Source organism: Pelodiscus sinensis, chromosome 10 (genome assembly GCF_049634645.1).
Source record: "Pelodiscus sinensis isolate JC-2024 chromosome 10, ASM4963464v1, whole genome shotgun sequence".
In the NCBI taxonomy this organism is placed as follows: domain Eukaryota; kingdom Metazoa; phylum Chordata; order Testudines; family Trionychidae; genus Pelodiscus; species Pelodiscus sinensis.
In genome coordinates, this window is record NC_134720.1 from 20,736,524 (window position 1) to 20,763,441 (window position 26,918).

Here is a 26,918-nt window from a genome sequence, read left to right on the forward strand (position 1 = left end):
CCTCTTGTGAGTGCGGGGGAATGGCTGCCAGCCCCCTTCCTGTCTCTCCCACTAGTCCACAGGCCACAAAGTGCAGGGCTTGGGGGAGGGGGGGTGTCCGCAAGTCCCCCTCTAGTCCTTTGGGCCTCGTGGCTCAGGGAAGGGAACTTGGTGGGAGGGGTGGGAAATGGCAGGGATGGGGCAGGAGGTTGTGTCATGCCCAACTCCATAGGTCACGATGAAATTTGGTGCTCTTAATTTCATGGTATCCTATGCATCTGCATCCTTTGCATAAAGGCAGGGATGTCGCTACCCCACAAACAGTTCTTAAAAAGCTTGTTTTGATGTTGTATTTCGAGTGACATCCTGCCCCTAATGTTGCTTTCTAGGGCTTTCCACAACTTTGGTTGATTATAACATTACGTTCATTATTGTTTGGGGGATTTTAATAAAAACTTATTAATCTAAATCACCATAAAGCAGTGTTAAGGAACATATCTGCTTTTTTTATTTTTTCAAGTCACGTTGCAGTCACTGCTGTAATTGGGAACAGGTCTTTAACTACAGAACACTTACATTGGTTTTGGAAGCAAATACAGTCATTGCTGTACATTAACTCCTTGTTTAACATTGTAGTCTCAGAGAAGTGGCCATATTAGTGTTTAACTAAAAAAAAATAAACAAAAAAGGGGCGTGGTCAAGGAGAAATCGGATGGGGGGAAACCCTGTCACTTTGACTATTTTTTTTCTTTTTCCTTCCCCTCCTTTTTTCTGCTTTATATTTCAAACTCTGTGCAACCCTTGCTCCATAGTTGTCATTTGAAGAAGTGGGTTGTACTCCTATACTTATTTATATATTTTTGTTGGTCCTGTACTACCTTAGAGACTATTGTTTTTTAAATTTTATTGTAGTTTTATGTTCTTGAAAAATGGGATTAAGTGAAATGATTTTTCCTGACCAAATTCCAGAGCCTCCACTCAGTTCCTCTTCCTTTTGATAGAATTAATTGACTACAACTATGAAAAATACTCTCTGATTCTTTCCTTGCTACCTACTATCTTGTGTTTTTTCTCTTGACCTCTTTCAAAAGGTAGTGTTTTTTCTCTCTCCCGATAGCTAGGAAAATAAACTGTACTGTTTCTTACTGAGAGTACATTGATAGGGTTAAATTGAAAATAGTTCAATTGCATACCATGTGGTGCTTCAATGGTTAACATCTCCAATAATGAACAAATCTGAATCAGAGTGTGTTTAAAATAATACTGTAAACATGTCAGCCAAATTGTATTTATTACAACTAGCAGCCAAATCATTACTAAGGTGAGATTTCTGTAGGGAAAGTGCAAATGTTGCAGGAAGTGGTGTTCTTGAATCAGTATGCTAGTGAATCAGTGTTATGTTTTTTTCTGAGTCAGTAGGGAAATATTTCTTTAGTGTACTTTTTCTGGTAGTTTCCTTCTAGATCAAATACAGCATTGAAGTCCTGGCTACTTGTGATTGACTATCTTGGATAATTTTTGCAGCAGAGAATGGGTAACTGGGGCTAGACGTAAACATTTTCTTGTAAGCTTGTGTATGATGTATTAAAGTTTTGTAACAAATAGGGATGTGAACATGTAGTAGCCATTTACATGATAAATTGATGCACCTGGGCTCATTGCTTAATCCTAACAGTTATACGCAGCTCCCTCTCCCTGTTACCTTTTAAGCCAGCACCTCATGCATGCAGGCTCCCCCACCCTCATGCTGCTGCTTCCCACAGAGGCATCAGTACAGGAGGGTGGGGGGGAGCAGATGGAAACTGCTGCTCATGGTGAACAGGCTTAAAAGTTGGCTCCCCATGAACGCCTGCTCTGCCCACATGTAAACTAGGGATGTTAAATATAGGTTAATTAGTCGATTAACCTCATAAATTCTTATTGGTTATTCGACTATTCTGTAATGTCAGGGGTGGGGCCAGCAGCCAGTTCGCTCCGTTCCCGCTCCCAAGAAGCCCCATGCCACTCTGCGCTGCTGCCTCTGTATTAGGCAGGAGCCGGTCCATGAGGGGAGCCAGGTTAAAAACCAGCTCTCCTCACGGACTGACTGCCCTATATACAGGCAGCAGCACAGGGTGGCAGTAGCCCCTGTTGAGGGGCAGGTCTGAGCTTCCAGACCCAGCGTGAGTTGGGCTGCCTGCCTTCCTCGTTCTGAATACACTTGAAATGGAGAGCTGCAGCAGTGGTAAGTCCCGGATCCAGCACAAGCTGGGACTGAGCTGGGCTGCTGGTCAGCCTGATAAAAATTTACTGGAGATGAGGGAGGGAGAAGAATGCATGTAGTCTAAGCATTAACCAATAAGCTTTTGCTTATCAGTTCATTGACTACACTGTTGCACGTTTACACTAGGGATGTAACTGCTGTGAAGTTCAGCAGTTATACATTTATTAAATTAAACACATTTTAACATTCTTAGTGACAAAACTGCTTTACTATGTGCTACTAAACAATTTTTGTGCCATCCAGAGAACTTCATTACTGTGTGAAGTAATTGGTGTGCGTGATATCTTGTGATTATTTTGGATTAAATGTGCTGTATACATTTGTAAATGGCTAGATGTCAGTTGCATAAAAACAATTTTATATAATGATGTAACAGGGTTTCTGGGGTGCAACCTGCACTGTGGGTCCATTAAGCCCTCGGTCCCACCAATCTGGGTTAACCTCGTTCTGTGATGCTGTGTCAAGCCACAAACCTCGGGTATGTACTGCACTTAAAGGGACATCCCCAAGCAAGGACACACCCAACTAAGTTACTTGCGTGCTTTCTCAGCCACTCATGAACCAACAACAGAGAAGCTCTGGCCTATACCCCCTAGTTCTCCAATCCTGTGCCCCAGAACTGTACGATCTTGCAATTATCAGAAGCCCCTGGGGTTTGGAGAAGGCCATTTAACTGGATACTGGGTTATTGGTTAACCTTTTGCATCTCTAGGGATCACCCTCCCCCAGTTGAAAGTTCTTGTCCTCTGGATGTGTTTTACAGCTGTTGTGTTATGCGGGGAGTGAGGCCCAGTGATACCACATTTTTCCCCTCTTCCATAGTACCTTCCAGTTTGCTGGAAGGATGTTTTGTTGTGACACGGGACAGGCAATTCTACATGTTCTCTGAGAAGTCTCTCTTGTAGGGTTCGGGTCGGCAACATACGGCTTGTGAGCCAAATATGGCTCTCTAAGGATCCAGATATGGCTCTTCTGGAGCCCCAACTCGACCCTTTTTTGTTCCCCCCCACAGCAAAGAGCCAGCGCTGGCACTACAGCCTTACGGACCCCCTCAAGAGTGGAACACCACCGGGGGGTGGAGAGAGCCCCAAGGTTCTCTGCCAGATCCGGTGTGTGGGGAACAAGCAGAGGTAAAAATGACTCAGTGCAACAGCGTTTGCCTCTCCCCCCCACCCGGCGTGGGGGAAACCAGGAACCAAAGATGGCTCCCTGTGTACTGCTAATTTGTTTCCTTAGGACATGCTTCCTGCAGCCTCCCCTGCCAACCTTTCCCCAGGGCTTCCTGCCAGCAAAAGGGAGCAGTGGGGAGTATATCACATGTGGCTTGCCGCGCAGCATGAAAATGAGTGCCCTCCACTCCCTCGTGCCCAGACCCCCGCCACTCAGCCTGCCCCCAGCTTCCTGACCAGACACCCCCTGCCCTTTTGCCATCTGGCCAGACACCTTCTGACCCCTGCCTCTAGTACCCCCTACCCAAATTCCCCTCTGGCCAGAGACAGCCTGCCCCCTGCCCAAAATCCCCCCAACACCCTGGCCAGTCAGCTTGCCTCCTATCCAAAATCCTCACCCCCACCCCAGTCTCCTGGCCAAAATCCCTTCTGTCCCCTGGCCAGGCAGCCATCCCACAACCCGCTCATGCCCCCAGGCCAGACCTCACCCCTCCTACACCCCACCTCCTGCCCAGGTCCAGTACTCCCATCGCTATATCATTCACTGGCAGCCCTGTCCCGCACACTTACTTAATGCCTCATTTTTAGCCCCAACCCAGAGCCTAGGGGGGTCCACTAAATCCTCTACACCTGGAAGCCCAGAAGAGTAAATCTAGCCTGAGGCCTTGAACCTCAGTCCTCCCTGTCCCTGCCCCTCCCCCCACTATGGGGCTGGCACATCAGGGGAGTGAGATGTTCCAGGTGGGGGCCAAATCAGTGAGGTTTGGGGGTTTTGGAGGAGGGTGAGGGGGTGTTTGTGGTGTTGGTTTTTTTTTTTGTTTTGTTTTTTTCTTCTCACTGGTGTGGTCCCCAACTGATTTTTTTTCCCTGTGGGTCAGTGGCCCCCGACTCAGAAAAGGTTCCCCACCCCTGCCGTAAATAGACAATGTTGAAACCTTTTGTGTTGGACATAATGTTTAATCAAAGTAAAATATTAAAGCTGGCCAAGCAGTCCCCATTTCGGGCCCAGCCCCCATCTGGCTGCAGCATTATAACACTCTGGCACCCCACACACACCCCAACACTGAGCCCATCACACTCCTGCACACCCCAATATCCTGCCCTGAGCCCCTCATACACTCCAGCCCAGACTTCTGCCCCCTATATTTCCAGTCCCTTGCCAAAAGTTTGACAGAAGACAGTCTGAATGCATGCATGAACCTGGATTTGACCAGTTATAATGTAAACTTCAAAGAACTGTGATTTGAGACTCCTTTGTGAGGGGGACGGAGGTACCCATCTGCTGCCCTGACATGTCATCTTGGGAGGTATGCTGCCTGCCATGGGCCCGTATCCTTGATGTTAGGAAGGAATTGTTGAGGATTATCCAGCCCTCTGACTACTACCACATGCTACTCATCCATGTGGGCACAAATGACACTGCAAGGTATGACCTTGAGTGGATCAAGAGTGACTACAGGGTTCTGGGAGTATGGGTGAAGGAGTTTGGAGTGCAGGTACTGGTCTTTTTAGTCCTTCCTGTCAAAGGTCGGGGCCCTAGACAGGTGCATCCTAGCAGTGAATGCCGGGTTGTAAAGATGGTGTTACCAAGAGGGGTTTGGCTTCCTTGACCATGGGATGCTGTTCCAAGAAGGATGGCTAAGCAGGGATGGAGTTCACCTTTTGAGGAAGGGAAGAGAGTATTTGGACACAGACTGGTTAACCTAGAGAGGAGGGCTTTAAACTAGATTCGATGGGGGCAGGTGACCAAAGCCCATAGGTAAGTGAAAAACATGGAGACCTGGGAGATGGATCAGAAATGGAACAGAGGAATGGGCTATAATAGCAGAGAGAGAGGAGGGGGAAGGCAGAACTGGGAGGCAAAATCAAATCAGTATCTTAGATGCCTATGTACAAATGCAAGAAGTATGGGGAATAAGCAGGAAGAACTTCATGTGCTAGTAAATAAACACAGCTATGAAATAGTTGGTATCACAGACTTGGTGGGATGCACATGATTAGAATATTGCTATAGAAGGGTACAGCTTGCTCAGGAAGGATAGGCAAGGAAAAGGGGAGGAGGTGTTGCCTTCTATATTAAAAATGAATACACTTGTACCGAGGTGGAGATGGACATAGAAGTCAGACTTGTTGAGAGTCTCTGAATTAGGTAAAAAAAATAAGGGCGATGTCATGCTAGGGATCTATTACAGACCACCTACCCAGGCAGAAGAGGTGGATGAGGCCTCTTTTTTTTTAAACTAACAAAATTATCCAAAGCACAGGATTTTGTGGTGATGAGGGACTTCAGCTATCCAGACATATGTTGGGAAATTGACATAGCAGTGCACAGATCATCCAACAAGTTCTTGGACTTCATTGGAGACAGTTTTTTATTTCAGAAACTACTAGAGGAAAAGCTGTTCTTGATTTTAACAAGTAGGAAGGAACTGGCTGAAAATTTGAAAGTGGAAGGCAACTTGGGATAAAGTGACCATGAAATCATAGCATTTGTGATGCTAAGGAGTGGTAGAAGGGAGAACAACAAAATAGAGAGTATGGATTTCAGGAAAGCAGATTTTAGTAAACTCAGAGATCTGGTAGGTAAGGGAACTAAGATGAAGAGGAAAACAGCTGAAGCGAGTTGGCAGTTTTTTAAAGGACATTACTAAGGGCCCAAAAGCAAACTCTTTTTCTGCATAGGAAAGATAAAAAGTATGGCAGGAGACCACCTTGGATCAACCAGGATATCTTACATGATGTAAAAGTAAAAAAGGAGTCTTATAGAAAGTGGAAGCTAGATCAGATTACAAAGGATGAATATAAGCAAACAACACAGGTATGCAGGGGCAAGATTAGAAAGGCAAAGGCACAAAAAGAGCTCAATCTAGCTAGAGTCATAAAGGAGGCAGAAGATGATCTACAAGTATATTAGGAGCAAGAGGAAGACTAAGGACAGGGTAGGCCCATTGCTCAGTGAAGAGGGAGAAACAATAACAGCAAACTTGGAAATGGCAGAGGTGCTTAATGACTTATTTGTTTTGGCTTTTGTCAAAACAGATGGTGACAGGGTACCAGTATAGTGAATGCTAGTGGAAATGGGGTAGGATTAGAAGTTAAAATAAAAGAGCAAGTTAAAAATTACTTAGAAAAGTTAGATGTCTGCAAGTCACTGGGGCCTTATGAAATGCTTCCTAGAATACTCAAGCTGATAGAGGAGATATCTGAGCCCTTAGCTATCATCTTGAAAAGTCATGGAAGTTGGGAAAGATTCCAGAAGACTAGAGAAGGGCAAATATAGTGCCCACCTATAAAAAGGGAAATAGGAACAACCCAGGAAACTACAGACCAGTCAGTTTAACTTCTGTGCCAGGGAAGATAATAGAGCAAGTAATTAAGGAATTCATCTTCAGACATCTGAAAGAAAATAAGGTGCAAGGTAACAGCCAGCATGGATTTGGAAAGAACAAATCATGTCAAGTCAATCTGATAACTTTCTTCGGTAGGATAACAAGTCTTGTGGATAAGGGAGAAGCAGTGAACATGGTATACTTAGACTTTAGCAAGGCATTTGACATAGTCTTACATGATCTTCCTATCCATAAACTAGAGAAATACAATTTAGATTGGGCTACTTTAAGGTGGGTGCATAACTAGTAGGATAACCGCTCTTATAGAGTAGTTATTAACAGTTCAGTCATGCTGGAAGGGCACAGCAAGTGGGGTTCTGTATGGATCTGTTTTGGGACTGGTTCTGTTCAATGTCTTCATCAGTGATTTAGATGATGGCTTACAGAGTACGCTTATTAAGTTTGAAGATGACACTAAGCTGGGAGGGGGGGGTTGCAAGTGCTTTGGAGAATAGGGTCATAATTGAAAGTGATTTGGACAAACTAGAGAAATGGTCTGAGGGAAACAGGATGAAGTTTTCTAAGGACAAATGCAAAGTGCTCCACTTAGGAAGGAACAATCCGTTTCACACATACAGAATGGGAAGTGATTGTCTAGGAAGGAGTACTATTGAAAGGGATTTAGGGGTCATAGTGGATGGCAAGTTAAACACGAGTCAACAGTGCGATGCTGTTGCAAAAAAAGCAAATATGATTCTGGGATGCATTAACAGGAGTGTTGTGAGCAAGACACAGGAAGTCATTCTTCCGCTCTACTCTGCAGTGATTAGCCTTCAGTTGGAGTATTGTGTCCAGTTCTCGGTATCACATATCAAGAAAGATGTGGAGAAATTGGAGAAGGTCCAGAGAAGAGCAACATGACCTGTGAGGGAAGACTGAAAGAACTGGGCTTGTTTAATTTAGAAAAGAGAAGATTGAGAGGGGACATGATAGTGGTTTCCAAGTATCTAAAAGGGTGTCACAAGGAGGAGGGAGGAAAAATTGTTCCCCTTGGGTCTGAGGATAGGGCAAGAAGCAATGGGCTTAAATTCAGTTTAGGTTAGACATCAGGAAAAACTTCTTACCTATGAGGGTGGTTAAACACTGGAATAAATTGCTTAAGGGGGTTGTGGAGTCTCCATCGCTGGAGATATTTTAGAGCAGGTTAGACAGACACCTATCAGGGATGATCTAGACAGATCTTGGTCCTGCCATGAGGGCAAGCAACTGGACTCAATGACCTCTCAAGGGCCCCTCCGGTTCTAGTGTTCTATGATTCTATGATATGAAAAGATGCAGCAGAAGTCCCATTAAAGTCTGAGTACAATGGTTCATTTGTGCTATCAGTAATAATGTCAATTATGAATAATATTAAGTTTTACATTTTTGGTTATGCATATGGGCATTCTTATACAGCTCTTTGTTGACCACTTGTTCTGAATTTTGATGTAGTTTGGTTTGTAAAAGTTGCTGACCCCTGCTCTATTGTACACTGTTCCTGGGATAGTGGATTCCAGTAGTGTTGATGAGCTTAGCTGTTAATCACTGTCTGGTTACTCTACTGTTGTACCTGAAAGGCTGGTTGTGGGTGTTGCCAACCTCACAACATATTTCATTAACACACACAGCAAAACTTAACTTCACATAAAATGATAGTGCATACAATCTACCTAGATATTAATGTTCATCAGATCAAGACTTTTTTGAAAAAAGACTTTATATGGTGCAGGATATTGCTTTGGGATACAGAGTGTCACAAATGGTAAGTCTAAAATTTGTGTCTGGCAACCTTATTTTTTTAATCTGTTTACAATTACTTATTTACAGGTGAAGCCAAAAATTTAGTGCCATATGCTGGACCCAACAAAATGAGAGACTGTTTCTGTACCATAAACTTGGACCAAGAAGAAGTTTTTCGTACACAGGTGGTTGAAAAATCTTTAAGGTACATTTGCATATTTAGATATACGTTTCAGTGAAATTACTTCAGAACTCTGCAAGTTGGGTATATTGTGGTGGGTGTCTATTTTTTATTGTAGTTCTTATGTGTCTCTCTTTCCCTACATAGTACCAAATATTTGCCTAGCTCTGTTTTTCATTCTTTTTATATGCTGAGAAGTATTCCATCCATAGATCTGAGGTGTAGCCCTATAAGTCTGTAACTGAAAAAAACTTAAACAATTAATGGTCCTGCAGCACCTTAGAGACCAACAGAAAATGTAGGTGGTATCATGAGCTTTCTTGGGCACAACCCACTTCAGATTAATGGAGTAAGAGGTCCAGGGTGTAAATAAATAGCAGAAAGAAAGGAATGGGGAGGGAAAAGGAAGGGGGCAGAAAGGGGAAAAAATCTTGTCAATTAGTGTACATGCTAAATGAGGCTAATAGAGTGGCCTCTTATGTCATTATGTTGTGGAATGTAGCGGCCCATCCAGTTCAGGTCTTTGTTCAAATCTTGATTACAGGTGTTATATTTTAAATAGAAAGCAAGTCTCTAAGGTGCTTCTGGACCATTTGTTATCCCATCTATAGTGTATGTGGTATATTGTATTTTTGCATGGAAGTTGTGGGCTGCAGTCTGGACAAAATTGTCTGACTTGTAAACCTTGAGAGTAACTAAAATGAAAACTACTAGCCAAATACACAGAGAGGCGTTGGAATTACAATTCATTTACAAATTTAGTTCTCATTCTGATAGCCTACTCAATCGTGATAATAGCTGACTGGGACGTTATCAGCCTAACAGTCAATGAAGGTGTCTTCACCTCTTTGTGTAGGTTCTTGCGTTGGTACCCTTCCTATCTAATTGCTATCCTTTGATCCTTATCCGCTTCTTTTAACTATCCAGTCTTTAAGAGTAATGTCACCATTATACACTGGTTCTTGCTATGCCTCTCAATCATCTGATTATTCAGGGGGTAGATGAATTAGTCTGTACAGGATAAACTTAAAAAACAACAAATGGTCTGATAGCACTTTATAGATTAATAAAACATGTAGATGGTATTGTGAGCTTTTGTGGGCATAGCCCACTTCTTCAGATGACCAGAGTTTTGAGTTTAAGATGTGCAGACCCAAAATAAATAAGGGAGAAGAGGGAAGGAAAAAAAAATGGAAGGGGGCGGGAAATAAAGAGCAGAGAGTATGAAATTATCAAAGGGAAAACCAAATAGGCGGAACTGGTAATCAGTAAACACTTAGGGTATGTCTACACTAGCCTCCTAGTTCGATCTAGGGAGGCTAATGAGGGCGACCGAAATTGCAAATGAAGCGCGGGATTTAAATATCCCATGCTTCATTAGCATGTTCCCAGGCGGTCGCCATTTTAGAAATTACTAGCCCGAAGTAACTGACCGCGTCTACACGTGGCAGTGAAACGGGATTCCAAATTAAAGCCCTAAATCGAATTAGCTGGTAAACCTCATTGCAGGAGGAACAACAACTAATTCGAGTTAGGGCTTTAATTCAGAACACCGTTTCACTGCCGTGTATAGATGAGGGCAGTTACTTTGCGCTAGTCAATTTCTAAAATGGCGACTGGCCGGGAACAATCTAATGAAGTGCGGGATATTTAAATCCCGCGCTTCATTTGCAATTTCGGTCGCCCTCATTAGCCTCCCTAGATCGAACTAGGAGGCTAGTGTAGACATACCCTAAGTGTTTACTGATTACCAGTTCTGCCTATTTGGTTTTCCCTTTGATAATTTCATACTCTCTGCTCTTTATTTCCCGCCCCCTTCCATTTTTTTTTCCTTCCCTCTTCTCCCTTATTTATTTTGGGTCTGCACATCTTAAACTCAAAACTCTGGTCATCTGAAGAAGTGGGCTATGCCCACAAAAGCTCACAATACCATCTACATGTTTTATTAATCTATAAAGTGCTATCAGACCATTTGTTGTTTTTTAAGTTTATCCTGTACAGACTAATTCATCTACCCCCTGAATAATCAGATGATTGAGAGGCATAGCAAGAACCAGTGTATAATGGTGACATTCACAGAGAGAATGGTGGAGTGCTGCTTCTGGGCTGAGATGTGAACAGTGACTTGTGGATTGGCACTATATGGCAATCTTGGATGACTAGCAAAGGCAGCAAAACTTTTAGCTATACAAGGCTACCTTCTTGGATTTGTGTGCTGAGCTAACCCCAGCCCTCTAGTGCAGGAACACTAAAATGAGCTGTACTGACAGTGCAGAAGGAAGTGGCACTTTGGATTCTGGCAATACTGGATTGTTACCAGTCAGTGGGCAATAATTTTGGAGTTGGGGAAAATCCACTGTGGGGTTCATTGTCATGCAAGTGTGCCTGTCTCCTGCTACACAGGATCCTATCTCCCTCCCTGTTTGCAGTGTGTTGAACATAATGATTGGTTTTGCAGCAATAAGATTTCCAAACTGTGGTGAAGTGATAGATTTCATACATAACCATATTTTGGCACTTTCTACAGTGTACATCAACAGACAGGTTTATTTTTAAGGTAAAGTAGGTGCTTGTGAGTAGGTATCCTAGTATACAGTTTGCCACCATCAACGTTGGCTGGTAAGGGAAGGTTCATGAAACTGCCTTCTTAAAAATACAGGACAGTTCAGAAAGCTACAAGTTTGGGACGTGCTCTCTTGACAGATGACCATTGGCAATGTTGAAATGCCAATAGTACAGGCAGTCCCCGAGTTATGCGGATCCGACTTATGTCGGATCCGCACTTACGAACGGGGCTTTCTCGCCCCGGAGCTCGCAGGCAGTGGGACCGCCCAGAGCGCAGCGGTCCCGCCACCTCGACCTCCGGGGCGAGAAAAGCTGCTCCGGGTGTCCCTGGTCTGCTGGAGACGGTCCCCAGCAGACCAGAGGCACTGGGAGCAAAGCGGCAGCGGCGGCGGAGTCCCGCGCCTCTGAGGCTTTGCCAGAGCAAAGCCTCAGAGGCGCGGCACCCCGCCGACACTGCGGCTTTGCTCCCTGTGTCCCTGGTCTGCTGGGAGGGGGGGGGGGGGCGCGCAGCTAGTGGCCCCCCCTCTCCTCCCAGCAGACCAGGGAGACGTGGAGCAAAGCCCCGGGCCTGTGGTAGAGCAGGTGGGGCGCTGCCGGTTGGTCCCGCAGCACCGCTCCTTGGTGCTACTGGACCAACCCGGCAGCATCCCAGCTGCTCTGCCCCAAGCGTCCCCAAGTCAGCCACTGCTGAAACTGACCAGTGGCTGACTACAGGAAGCCCCTGCCCTGTGCTTCCTGGAATCAGCCGCTGATCAGTTTCAGCAGCAGCTGACTTGGGGATGCCTGGGGTTCTTAAGTTGAATCTGTATGTAAGTCAGAACTGGCGTCCAGATTCAGCCGCTGTTGAAACTGATCAGTTTCAGCAGCGGCTGAATCTGGACGCCAGTTCCGACTTACATACAGATTCAACTTAAGAACAAACCTACAGTCCCTATCTTGTATGTAACCTGGGGACTGCCTGTAATCCTAGGACACCCAGCCTACCTCTGACTCCACTGGTTCATGAGGTTGTATACCCGTAACCAAGTACAGATTCAACTACCATCTCAGCAGCTGCAGAATGACAGTTGAATATACTTTAAGCTGACGGGGCACTGGCATTGTTTGTACATAAAGATCAAATGTCAGTGGGGGGAAGGGAAACCCCAAGGGTTTTACCTGCTTTTTGTGTCTGCATACTATCTGTGAAGCAAAATAGGAAAAGCTACTGCTGGGGTGAAAGTGGAGCAGCAGTGTGAATATGGACTGCCAGATACAAGAGCTATCAGCAGAATTCATCTCAATGAGAAGAACTGAGGGAGGCTTTGAGAGAGCACCTTAATACAAGCCATGGTAATATGTCCTGATGTACTGTACCTGGCTCCGTGACTTGGACCTGTTAAGAAGTGTTTGGTGCTTATCTATGAATATAGTACTGACAATGCACCTGTTAATTTTGGGCATTGCAGAGGCCAAGGAAATGCTCAGCTGCAGGAAACTGAGTGTAGGGCAATGGCACTGAATGCTGGCACCACTTTCCACAAGCTGTGGTGATGTTTCTGATTTTTTTTTTTTTTATTTCTTGTTTTTTTTTAAATGGGAATTCTCACTCTTCAAACTAGTAACAGAAAGTTGTTCTTCACAAAGCAAGTAGTCAACCTGTGGAACTCCCTGCTTCAGGAGGCTATGAAGGCTAGAACTAGAACAGAGTTTAAAGGGAAGTGAGATCAAGTCATGGAGGTTGGGTCCATGGAGTGCTATTAGCAGGGGCGTAGGAGTGGTGTCCCTTCCCAAGGTTTGTGGAAGGCTGGAGAGGGATGGCACGAGACAAAAGGCTTGGTCACTGTCTTCGGTCCATCCCCTCCAGGGTCCCGAGGGTTGGCCGCTGTCGGCAGACAGGCTACTGGGCTAGATGGACCTTTGGTCTGACCCAGTACGGCCATTGTAAGCTCAGGGCTCAGGGTCGGGGGTCTCAGTGGACCCCCTTGATTTTCATGCACACCTGCTCCTGGGTGGCCAGGCTGGCAGCTCTCTTGCCCTAGCCGGCCACTTTCCTGTGCCTAGTACGGAGATCGTGGACAAGGTCCACGATGTCTGCACTAGCCCAGGCGGGTGCCCGCCTCTTGCGGTCCCGGGCAAGCTCCCGGGAGCCGCCAGCCTGGTTCCGGGAAGAGGGGGAGGGTTGGGGGGCATCGGGTGGGTGGCTCAATCCATGCCAGGTGCAGGGTCTGCTGGCTGGGTGCTGGCAGGCTTGCACCTGGCACGGGCACCGTAGCCAGCCCGTGCCCCTTTAAGTCGTCCGGGGCCGGGAGGGGGGCAGATGAGTTTCCCTGGTGTTGGCCAGAGTGGCCACCAGGGAAAGCTGGGGAGGGCTAGCCTCCCACTAGTTCGAATTAAGGGGCTACACAGGCCTTAATTCGAACTAGTAAGCTCGAACTAGGCTTAATCCTCGTGGAATGAGGATTACCTAGTTCGGACTAAGCGCTCCGTTAGTTCGAATTAAATTCGAACTAACGGAGCGCTAGTGTAGTGCCTATGAAAGTTAGTTTGAACTAACGTCCGTTTGTAGTGTAGACATACCCCCAGGGACTGTGTGTTCGTATCAACGTGGGTGCCAGCCGGGTACTTCTCGCAGCCTCGAGGCCAGCCTATTGCCTTAATCATTCTCTCCTCATATCTATGTTTTCAGCTTCTCAGGATCAGATGAGCCAGCATAGACTATGCTGATTTTATCACTCCTTCTCTGTCCTGTATGCTTCAGGAACCTCAGAGAAGCAAAATAAGATGGATGAGATGGGGGGTTGGTCTGTCTGGCTACAATGTTTCAGGAGGATTCCTGCATGAGAGATGCAGGAGAAGGGGTACATAGACATTCCCATGCACAAACTGCTCCACATAGTTGCTCCCCCAATTTTACCTCTTTTCCTTGCTCCATACCTATTACAGTGCAAGTAAGTTAATGAATAGTCATAGCTGTATCTTGCAAAGTTGGGGGCACAATCACTGTAAGGAAAAATAAATAAAACTGTTACCAATGTTTCTTCCTCTGCATCAGGCTTATCTGTTAGCACGATCTGGACTGCGGTAGAGTCTCAGGTCCAGGTTTGCATCATGGCTGGTTTCTCCTCGCCCATTTGCATGTCTTCTCTGCTTTTCATTCTTGGTGTTCTCATCAGCACCTATGACTGAGGCTTCTTGTAGATATCCACAGTAGTGTGCAGGGTGGTGGGCGTGGTTTCTGCCAAGTAGGGCATACAGTTCTTTGGGAAAGTGGCAGGTCTGCAGCTTGGTGCTTGATTGACTGTTGGTTTCCCTGACCTTTTGGAATGCCTGCTACAGTTCCTTTGCTTTCATGTGGTGCTGTTGTACCCCTTCTCCTGCATCTCTCTTGCTGTCTTCTTATAGATGGCCACATATCTATGGACATCCAAGGCTGGTCTGTAGTTGTTGCATATCTGCTGCTTCTGACAGGCCCAGGAAAGCCAGTATTTCCTGTCTGCCCCAAGTTGCAGGGTATCTGGAGCATGGAGCATGTGGTTGCCATGGTCAGCTGGGCAGTTGTGCACAACAGTGAATTGCTAGGTGTGCTTGCCAAGCTGGAAAAGGCACTTCAGTGATTCATAGCTTTAAAGGTCTTTATAACCCCTGAGCAGTCAAGATCACAATTGTGACCAGAGCCGTCAGTGTGAGGCATTGTGGGGCAACTTTTGGGGGACTATTAGGCACTGTTATTTCTGTCAACCCTACATTTTCATTGTATTGCCCTCAGTATATCAAACATGGCTCAACACAGCTCAAAGGTGGGGTTATTTTGTCAGCATAATAGAGAGCTTATATCAGTGAGAGACGATATTAATACTAATGACATAATACTATATTTGCTGGATACGTCATTAAATTGTACCTCTCATTGGCTCTTGTGCAAGTTGAAGTCCTGCTGTACTACTAACAACTCATGAAATCTGTGTTGTGGGTATGTCCTCTGGTTAAATATCTGTGGAAGGAAATTGACACTAGAATTAAAGTGATTTTTGGAACTTTCAGATATTAGTCATGAACTACTTATTAGAATATTTACCTGTGAATTGGGGCTTCTCTGTACATGGGGTTCATGGTTTCTCAGAATAGCCATAATTATCAAGTAAATGATTGTGAAAAGGTGGAAAAATAAATCAGTGCTGCGAGTGGCCAATCAGTGACATAAGGATCAATTACATGAGTTTGAAGAAGTCTGGGTGTAGAAATAAGTCTTTAGAGTACAGACTTTCTTTTTTGGAAAGATGAAAGATGTTGAAAGAACAGTTGATTCCTCTGAAATTTTAGTGCTTGACTTACTTTTTTTGATTAATTACATTGTCATCATAGACCAGAATGTTGTGGACACAGAAACAATTAAACAACACATTCAAACTCTGGAGTTATTTCATAAACTGGGGTAGGAAACGGGGAAGGAGTGAGACTTCCATTCATAACTCAAACTTTCTGGAAAAGAGGAAAAAATCTCTCCTGCATAGACTTCAAATTTTGTGACACATTACTACAATGTTCTGGTTTAAAATTTAACTTGCTACAGTATATAGCAGGTCATCTTCTATAAATTTTACAGTAAAATATGTTGCTATTTCAACTCCTCTATTCTTTTTTTTTCTTAGTCCTTTCTTTGGTGAAGAGTTCTACTTCGAGATTCCAAGAACATTCCAGTGTTTGTCCTTCTATATTTATGATAAGAGTGTGTTACAAAGAGATCTGCGAATAGGTAAGAACTGGTGTATTTTGTAAATCAGGAGTGTGCAAAGGGGCCTCTGCAGGGTAGATTCAGCCCACAGCTGCCCTGCCACTCCCCCTGCCAAGGGCGCACAGGGGCTAGAGAGAAATGCTGACTGTTTTAGAACCGCTGATGTTTTTCTCTAGCCACCGCTCACCCCTGGCAGGGTGAGGGCAGAGGGTGAGAGACCTTGTGCGCTTCCCCAGGCCCTGGTTGACTGGGGGAACGTCTGAGGTCTCCTCCCCCACCAGGGGTTCATGGCATCAGAAGGAACAGCCATCTGTTTTAAAACCGCCAGTGGCTCTCTGTAGCTGCTGCACGCCTCTGGCAGGGCAAGGAGACTTTGTGCTCCTTTTCCCCATCCCCTTCCCCAGGCCCTGGGTGGAGCAAATGAGGTGGTCTCCTGTTGAGGCGCCTAGAGGGACTTGCCAGCTGTTTGAAAACAGCTGACAATTCTGTCTGGGAGGTGGATGGGGGCGGAGGGGGGGTGACTTGTTCCTCCATCCTTAGGCCAGTCAGGTGGGCGGGGGGAGGGGAAGCAGGAGAAGTCTCCTGACCCCCACCCCTTCCAAGGTGGCCCCCGGGTTCCTGAAGAAATTTATGAAGTGACCCCCTTTTAAAAATTGACCATCCCTACTGTAAATGTTACTGGAAATAAGCTTCACTGTTGAAATTATGTAGAATATGTCTGTAGTCTAAAAGGATTTTGTACAGACAATTTTAGTTCAGCACACAATTTAAAATAATTCATATATAGTACTGTTCTATATTGGAGTACAGGAGTCTACTTAATTTTGTCCTGTTCTAATTTGGTCATTTTGAAGGATGGTAGAATAACTTGCTGTAACTATTTACCATATTCAGTGAATTTCAGAAAAATGTTTTGGTTTTTTTATCCTTTGGTTTCTACAACTCCATTCCAACAAAATATTTGGATCATTGCTTGTTTGTGTAGATGGGTAGTGGAAGTTACTGGTTTTAAAATTTGCTGAAGATCTACTTAAACATTTTAGTTTTGTCCTGAAATATTTAAAAGTTACATATGCTTCAAAACAATTGTCGTGTGAGGCCTATCTGATAAAGTGGAAGGAAACAAACTGTTGTTTCACTGTATAATTGTCTTTTTACAGCTGCTTTCCTGAATACAGGCAGTCCCTGAGTTACGCGGATCCGACTTAATGTCGGATCCGCAGTTATGAACGGGGCTTTTCTCGCCCCAGAGGATGGGAGCGGCGGGAATCCCAGATGCGCCGTGGTCCCGCCACCTGCGTCCTCCGGGGCAAGAAAAGCTGCTCCGCGTCTCCCTGGTCTGCTGGGGGGGGGGCCAGCAGACCAGGGAGATGCGGAGCAAAGCCGCGGAGCACGCGGGCAGCAGAACAGCCCAGACACGCCGTGGCTGTCCCACTGCCGGCGTCCCCCGAGGCTTTGCTCCCTGTCCCCCGAGGCTTTGGCTCCCCCAGCAGACCAGGGAGACGGGGAGCAAAGCCGCAGAGGACCCGGGCGGCGGGACCGCGGCGTGTCTCGATCCCGCCGCCCGCGTCTCCCTGGTCTGCTGGGGGGGGGGGGCGGGGGCGCAGCTAGTGGGCCCCTCCCCTCCCCCCCCCCCCCCAGCAGACAAGGCTTTTCTTTGGATGCCTGTGGTAGAGCAGCCTGTCTGGGCGCTACTGGACCAACCCGGCAGCACCCCAGCAGCTCTGCCCCAGGCGTCCTTATTCAGCCGCTGCTGGTCAGTTTCAGCAGCGGCTGAATCAGGACGCCTGGGCAGAGCAGCTTGGGTGCTGCTGGGTTGGTCCAGTAGCGCAGAGGAGCGGCGCTACTGGAGCAACCCAGCAGCACCCCAGCTGCTCTGCCCCAGGCGTCCCCAAGTCAGCCGCTGCTGAAACTGACCAGCGGCTGACTACAGGAAGCCCGGGGCAGAGCAACTCTGCCTAGGGCTTCCTGTAGTCAGCCGCTGGTCAGTTTCAGCAGCGGCTGAATCTGGACACCAGTTCCGACTTACATACAGATTCAACTTAAGAATAAACCTACAGTCCCTATCTTGTTACGTAACCTAGGGACTGCCTGTACTCTTTGGATAAATAGTTGCTTTAAAAACTCTAGTTAGCAGTGTTCAGTAGAAATAGTTACTTCATATTACAGGCATTCCCCAAGTTACGTACAAGATAGGGACTGTAGGTTTGTTCTTAAGTTGAATTTGTATGTAAGTCGGAACTGGTACATATTGTAGGGGAAACTCTAGACAAACATTTCTCTAGAGCTCAGTTCTATTCTCCCACACCTCACTTCCCTCAGTCTTTTTTATTCTCAAGCTGAGGTGTCTGCTGAGAAAAGCTGCTCCGTGTCTCCCTGGTCTGCTGTGGGGGGCGCTAGCTTCGCATCTCCCTGGTCTGCTTGGGGGAAGCAGCTAGTGCGGGGTTGCTTCACCCCGTTTGTAAGTAGGGATCCGATGTAAGTCAGATCCATGTAACCCGGGGACTGCCTGTACTTGAACTGAGGAAGGAAATACTTCATGCCAGATAGTTTGGTATAATGGTTTTTCAAATAGCAATCAATGCAAAAGTCATCTACCTTTTAATTTTCTATTTTTAAACTTTCTGCAGCACCTTTTTTGTTGTATTATACAGTTATTTTGTTTAGCATTTTAAAGGGATATATTAACTAGGGATATTAAAATGTATGTAATTAACTGCTTAAATGCAAGGCAGCTGATGTGTGCCGCCACTTCCCATGCGTACCATGAGCCTGCATATAACTATGAAGGTTAATGAATGAGCCCCCCGAGTCATCAGTTAACCATTTACATGGTTATACTTTCACATCCCTAATATTAACTTGTTTTCTGGCAGAAGTTTAATTGACTTAAGACTGTTACCTGTCCATTCTGAGGTAGTAGTCCAATTAAAAAAAAAAGAATTCTTCCTTCAGTTAACTCTTTGTATATTTCTTTTCAACTTTTTTCCTTTGTACATAGTTTCCTTTATTTGTGTGGGTCTTTTTCTCCTTTGCTGTGTGAAACAACTTAAAATTTGTTTTTTATTTTACAATCTTAAATAACTTGACTTTTTATAAAATATTAGATTTTAAATTGAAGTCTCTTATTAAAAGTATTATCTCATCCTTCCATGGGAAAGTCAATTTCTTACATTATCACACTCATTTTCTGTAGGAAAGGTAGCACTCAAAAAAGAAGACTTATGCAAATATACTGGCAAAGAAGCGTGGTTTTTGCTTCAGCCTGTTGATTCCAATTCAGAAGTCCAGGTAATGATTAATGTTAAAGATAAAATGTTACATAGATGGTGAATGTTCTAGTTGCAGCATGATGAGTATTTTAGGAGTTGTTGAAAACTTTGCCAGATGGATGGGGAGCATCTGGGTAACTTCTCTAACTTTTTTAATTGCTTGCATGATTTCTAATAGTGATATGCATTTCAAAAATGGATATTTTATATTGTTTCTCATGACAGGTTTTCAAGCAGTAGTATGCTGAGAGGACAGTTCCTCCTCCCTAGTTATATTAACTTTGTGTGGAAGTATCACCAAAAAAGTGGGGGGTTTTTACCTTACAAATGTATATTGACTTGAAATCATTGTGCAAGAGGCATGTGCCTGTAGAAAGGAGGGGTCAAGAGCTGGGAAACATACAAACTTGTTCTTTTTTTCCCCCATTTAAGTATCTTGGTAGTATAGTACAGTTTTTTATGTATGTAGTTTGAAATGGTGTTTGAAGGACCTCAGGGCTAGAGTATTCTGGGGTGCCCTTCATAGGGAGGGGTTTGTTTTAATTCTTGACATTGGATGCATTCCAAAAATATTTTATTCTCTTCAGATGTGTATTTGAACCTGTGAATTAAGTTCTGCTGGCAGTCTTTTTTTTAGCAGCACCTGTAAATGAGTTGGACTGCATTGTAAGCAGGGAAGTTGCATTAGGCTTTCTTTCAACTTGATGGAGATAATTCAACAGGAGGCTCTTGAGACCCTCCTTTACAATTTGCTGCAGTAACAACCACATAATTTAAACCCAGTACAATTTTCTCAAACTTACCCAAGCGCAGGACCCACAAACCTTAATTCCTCTTGACTAGTTATTCTGATTAAGTGGATTAAACTTTCTGTAGAAGGGGAATCTGTGGGTGAGCTTTTCAAATAAGATAGACATATTAATGCCCAGAATTATCCACTTGTGCATGTAGAATTACATTACCTGGGTATGCTGGTAGACACAGAGTTATGTGCCCAAATTTAGATTGCTTTGCCCAATCTATACATTATACTATTAGAACAAATCAAGAGGCTTAATTTAGTTGTCTCATTCTTCACCATACTTTTCTCTCAGAAAGCCATTCAGAATGCAGAAATGTCATTCCTCCTTTGGTCTAAGTAGTATCATACTTGATTCTTATTCTCAGAGAAACATATGGAACAAGTAGCTTGCTTTTAATTGTACATATGTATTAGGCAGATACAAAGCTGTTGATAAATAACTTCAGTGTACAGTGTTCTAGATACAGAAAAATAGCAGACTTTGCCCCCTCAAATATCAACAGCAGAAAATATTAATCTCTTCTAAAAGTTTAGACACCCACTTTTTAATGCTGCTCTTTCTATACAGTCCATTGTTCAGGTTGTGCACTTTGCCATCTATTTGCTGCACTTCTACACCTGACTCCACTTCATATACACAAAAAGGTGCAACTAGGTGCCATTGCACTTATGCTCTTGAGCTTTTTCCTTCTTCTTTTCGTTATTTAGTGAAGATGTGTTTATCATGTGCCCTGATAACCTAAATGTCATACAAAGGTAAAACGTTAGTCGTCACTAATAGAACACCTATTTAGGAAATGCTTGAAAAACAACAAATAGTAGCACCTGAAAGACTAACAGACATGTAGATGGTATCATGAGCTTTCGTGGGCACAATCCACTTCTTCAGATGATAGGAATGAAGTAGTGGGTTGTACCCATGAAAGCTCATGATACCATCTACATGTTTTGTTAGCCTTGAAGGTGCCACTAGATAAGTTTTTCCTGCTACAGACTAACTTGGCTACCCCTCTGAAGTATTTAGGAAACGTCAGCAATAGAGATGCTAGTTATTCTCGCTAACTATAGAGATATTCTGGCATACAGTTTGCAGATGTAGAAAAAGTAAATGGAGTTATGAAGTACTTTATTTTCTTAGTAGCAAGTTTATCTTGATTTGTTTTGCATTATGCTACTAGCAGTTTTACTGTTTCTGAGGGGAGTACATTGTTTGCTACATGGTTTTTAGATAGGTTAATATAACAAATCAAAACATCACAGTATTTAAAAAAATGACAGTTTCTAGAACTGCCAAAAAATAAACTAGAATGGAAAATCTCACTAGATCCTGATATTTAGTCAGGAAAAAGATAAATCAGAGCAGAGAACAAGATGGTAATGCCATAGCAAATATCTTCATGAAGTAAAGAGTTCTTATTAACTCCTCTGAGGGCAAATTTAAGGCTTCTACAAAGCAAGAACGTAGGCAGTATTGTTAGGTCTACTCTCTCTATCCTATCTGTGCAAACCTGTGGTTCCAGTAGCTCTTCGCTTTCTGGCCTAAGGTGGCAGTTTAGCGCGCAAGAAGGTAAAAGCTCCCTTCCCCCTCCCCCCCAAAAAGATAATATCTGTATTGTGTTTTTAACTGTTAACATAAAGATTTGCTTTTAGTTCACACGTTAAGTGTGGTGGAAAGTCCAAATTAGTCTTGAAGCACGTTTGCAAGTTTTGCTTTGGGTACCATTTACATTTTTCTTCTAACTTAGGGCTTGTCTCTAGATGAAAGCTATACTCACCCAATATGGTTATAACAGAACATGGCTGACTTCTGCACCCAGACCCCCTCACCTCCTACATTGATATTGTGAAAGTGTGTGGCCATTGACCACTTTTCAAATTCTTGGATCGGCACTCCTGCCCCCATAAAAAAAATTACCCACCCTTGCTCTAGTGGGTTGGTACCATAGGCTGATAAAGCATCAAACCATCTGGTGTTTTCTTGACAGTTGCAGTCTGGAATAATCCTGTCTTGATATCTCTGATACAACATCTCTGTTGACAGTGGTCTTAAGGGCCTTTCTCTGAGGCCACATCTTCTCTTCCCAGATGATCAGTGCCACAGCACCCGATGCTGCAGAGCTTAATTTACCTGGTCTAGTAAAAACCCACTAAAACAAATGCTGAGGTTGCCCCCATCAATACCATTACTCCTCAAATTGTGAGAAGGAAGGGAAATCAATGGGAGCATTTTCTCCCTTCAACCTCCCATTGTGGAGGTGGCACTGAAGTTTCAATTAAAGTACATAGACTCCAGCTGTACTATTCAAGTAGCTGGAGTTGCATATCCTAAATCAGACTTCCATGTAAGTATAGATGTGGCCTGAGTCTAAAGTAGACTCTTACGACCCTCTCTTTTGAGAGAGATGACAGAATGGGTTATGTCGCAGACAGTGGCTCTGTCCAGGTGCCCCACACGCAGGACAGAGCTGCTTCAGCTTTCAGAGCGGCCTCTGTCCATGGGGAGTCTAGGCACAAGAGCTAGAAGCTGGTGACAGCCCTAGTTTCAGCGTGGGGTTGGAGGTGAGAACCCTGTGGGCTGGAGTAATCCCCAGCCCGGATCCCACTTGAGTCGATTAACCCGTTAAATATTAGGTTGACCTAATGCTTAACTGATTAACTGGGATTTTACATCCCTAATCTGCAGATCCAGGATCTTCCCCAAGTGTCATGTATTCTTCAGTCAGAAGATGGATGAGAAGCTCCATGGTATCAGATATTCAAGGACCACATTGAAATAGTTGGAAATCATAGAAGACGAAAATTGAAAGGGACCTCAAGAGATCAAGTCCAGTCCCCTGCCCTCATGGCAGGACCAAGCACCGTGTAGATCATCCCTAATAGATGTCTGTCTACCTGCTCTTAAATATCTCCAGTGATGGAGATTCCACAACCTCCCTATGCAATTTATTCCAGTGTTTAACCATCATGACCGTTAGGAAGTTTCCCTAATGTCCAACCTAACCCTCCCTTGCTGTAGATTAAGCCCATTGCTACTTGTCTTCCCTGTGACATCATTTTAGATACCTGAAAACCACTATCATGTCCCCTCAGTCTTTTCTTTTCCAAACTAAACAACCCCAATTCTTTCAGCCTTCCCTCATACCTCATGTTTCCTAGACCTACATTTCTTCCTAAAAAAGAAACAATTTCGTCCTCAGTCTCTCTAGAGTGATCTACTCTTCCTGCCTACGTAGCTTGGCAACGGCAAAACAAGCGAAAAAAACCAGAGGAGAAGACTTCAATGTTATCCATTTTTTCCCACAGTGGATTCTTCAAGGCAATCTGAAAATCCCAAGAAATCAGACTACCTTATCAAGGACAGAATAATGGGTCAGATTATTTTCCCTTCTTCCTGGCTTTTTGGGCTCTGCATCCCGAAGTACAGTGCTGTGTATGTTTTCTGCTGTCTTTTCTCCCCACCCTTTTTGTGTCACCTGAGGGCACTCTGCCCCTTGCTGAGACCCAGTTTTTCCCCAAATTCAGATAGATGTGCCTACATAGAATAGCAGGTATGGCACAAACTCATTTTCCACTTGCTGCTGTTGTCTTTTGTTTAAGATGTTTTGTTGACAAAATTGGATAATCTTTCAGTATGTCACTATGGATCCCACTGTAAGTGTACGTGTGCCTCACACATGCAAGACTGGATTTATATGTATGTACTACTTTACTAGCAGTGTCCATCATGTTTGAACATGCACCCTTTTCTGCCTCAGGGTCCCAATTGAGGGAGTGAATGATGAGGTGGCCATGACCATTCCTCAATTTCCTCCTCTTGGAGGAGGTGATGGAACTTGAATTAAGAATGAGAGGGTTGAGCACTCATTAAGTTGAACTCCTCAAAATGTTCTGCACGTTTTCAGAACCACTTCTGATTTCCTGTTTTGAATGCCATGAAATGATTAACAATTGTCTGGCTTGAACATCCCCCTTTTACCCTTTTCCCCCAGAGCTTTCAGAGTAGTGGATTTGAAACCTGTAAGCCTCAAGCCATGTCCATCCTGCCAATCCCTGTCCAAGGATTGGTAGATATCTCTTCTGCCTGGGGGAATTACACACTCCAGATAGATGACCTGCATGCTTCTCTTTCCATGTCAGGAGTCACATGTTGAGCTGCAAAGCTGAAACTCCTGCTAATGGACAAGCCACCATATACTAAGCAGACTGACAGTGTCTAAGATGATTGCAAAGAAGATAGGGCCAGTAAAAGACCTGGCACCGGCGCCAAAATAAACCCCGGTTTTGATTAAGCTAGCATCTCTGCCTCTGGTTTCAAAATCAAGCAATAAAAGGGACCTCTCTGAAATGAGTCAGAAATTCAAGGAGCTCAGTGTCCTCCCATAGGTGCAGAGACAGCTTCTGGAGAACAGCCTTACATGCTGCTGGGTGAAGAGAAGAAGCAGACTGAGACACAACAGACTTCACCAATGCTGCTTATCCTCATAGCATTAACCCCAGACTCCAGCAGACCAGGTCTGTTGTCCACATATCAGTGCATCTCTCATTGCTCCTAGGGTTCTTCTGACCTTCACTTCGTGTGTTCTACCCTTCATCTAGCAAAGAGCATCCTCCCTGCCAACTAAGATCTGTAGTGAGCGTTACTGAGACCTCTACAGGTTTTTCCTATGAGCCCTAGCTAGAATGGCACTGGTCTAGCCAACAACCAGTGAGTCATCTCTACCCGTACATTGTGCCCCCATAATCCTGTAGAGAATATTGGGGCTCACCTTCATAGGCATTGAGGAGCCAGTTTCCGCCATTTGAGAGAGCAAGAGATCTCCTTCCCAAGGGGCATTTCTGGTCAGATGGCCAATGGGGGAATATCAGGAGGAGGCAGATCCAGGGGCTGAGTAACGTCAATAACTCATGTTAACATCAGGGGATCTTTCTTGACCCTGGATAAAGCAGTATCCTTGGCATCGGGAAACTTCACAGCTTTGCAGGAGTGCCCTATAGATTTGTGTAGATTTCCTAGATTCTGCTCATGGAAATTTCAGTCCATCTCTGAAGTCTCATGACCATGAATGAGACCCTCCCTGACAGTGGAGAAGTGAGTGGCAATTGCCCTGTTGGAGCTTGCAATGACAGACAACTACCTGGTCAATTGGGAATCCGTTTGGGGTGAGGAAATTTACAGTGGGAGCTATTGTGACCCAAGTAGCCATGGTAATCAATACTCTTCTGTCCCAGAGGGTAGTGACTCTGGGATACATGTTGTCTGGGGTCTGTCAGAGGGTTCTAGACTCCTCGCAAGCCAGGACTGAGCTGGACTGCTGGTCAGCCTGCTGAAAAACTTACTAGCAAGGTGTGTGGGGGTGGGGGAGGACGGGAGGGAAATGCACGTAGTCTTTGCTAATCAGTTAATCGACTACACTATTACATCCCTAGTCCCTAGCTGACCCTGGGCTCTGAAACACCATAGGGAGCCATAGGGCTATTGCTACACTTCAAAGGTGGAGGAGCCCTATTGACTAATTGAATAGTTGTTGCAAAATGCATTGATTATTTGATTAGTCAATTACTCAATATTTAACATCCCTGATATTTATTAGGGCATAAGCTTTCCTGGGTAAAACCCACTTCATCAGATAAGAGTGCAAGTTAGAGGTGGTGTGGGTGTGTGTGTGTGTGTGTGTGTATATTGTGTTAATGAGGCTTATCAAGTCAGGTTTGAAGTGGGTCATTGACAGCATTTGGTATAGAGATGTGAATATCAAAAGAGGGGACAATGTGGTTTATAATGCATTAACCAGTTAAGATCCTTATTCAGTCCTATGTTGATTGTGTTGAATTTGCAAATGAATTCCAGTTCAGCTGTTTCCCTTAGTAATTAGATTTTTGAAATCTTTTTGTAGAAGAATGATTATTTGCAAATTCATTACTGAATGTCCAGAGAGGTTAGTGTTCCACTATAGGCTTGTGTGTTACCTTTCCTGATGTCTGATTTGTGTCCATTTATCCTTTGGTGGAGAGACTGTCTGGTTTGGCCAATATACATGGCAGAGGGCCATTGCTGGCACTTGATGGCATATATCACGTTAATTTCATGTGCAGTAAGAAGAGCCCCTGATGGTGTGCTTTATGGTTTTCCTGCAGTCTTGAAAGCACTTACACAGCACTAGCAACATGCTATGTAATAAACCATGTTAATCAATTTCTCGGTTTTCACTCACAAATGTTTCTGGCAGCTTTCATTTGCCTAAGCCTGATTAGAACGGGCAACAGTGAAGGTTCTAGAGTCCCATATTGCTGGTTGTTAAACTGTTTAGTCAGGTATTGCATATCAAGATTTGCTTCTCATTTTTGCTAGCTCAGTGAGAGCAGCAGGATGGGCCTTAAATTACTAGTTATCTCTAGCAAGATTGATAATGAGTTGATTTAAAGTCAGTGGGAGCAGGAGTGAGCTCCTTATCCAAAAATATTCCACTTAGCATTAGTATGCCATCAATTACCTCCATTTTCTCCTAGCATGTCTAATGTGATTTTTTTTTTTTTTTGAGTTAGTTCTATATCTGTCTTACATAGAGGGATAATTAATTTGAAAACATGTGCAAGTTACTTCCTATGTGCTATTACTACTTTAAAAATAAACTGTCTCTCAAATATTTACATGTGGTATTTTTATTTTTTTTTGCAGGGAAAAGTTCACCTTGAATTAAAATTGAATGAACTGATAACGGATAATGGATCTGTGTGCCAGCAACTAGTAGTACAGTAAGAAAATTTATCAATCACTAAAAGGAGCTTGATTTTTTTTTTTACTGATAAAAGTTGTGTTGTAATTTGCCTAGTTTTATGGGCCATATGTACACTGGGGAGATTTTAC

General features: G+C 44.2%; 1 protein-coding gene across 1 annotated transcript in view; it reads left to right on the top strand.

Annotated features, from left to right (window-relative positions):
- The window catches only part of RASA2 (RAS p21 protein activator 2), a 94,205-nt gene that overhangs the window by 17,500 nt on the left and 49,787 nt on the right, over positions 1-26,918 (top strand). Inside the window, exons 2-5 of the mRNA XM_075937633.1 lie at positions 8,607-8,724; positions 15,897-16,000; positions 19,176-19,270; positions 26,730-26,806. Coding sequence (XP_075793748.1) covers positions 8,607-8,724; positions 15,897-16,000; positions 19,176-19,270; positions 26,730-26,806 — 394 coding nt within the window. The remainder of the gene's footprint in view (positions 1-8,606; positions 8,725-15,896; positions 16,001-19,175; positions 19,271-26,729; positions 26,807-26,918) is intronic.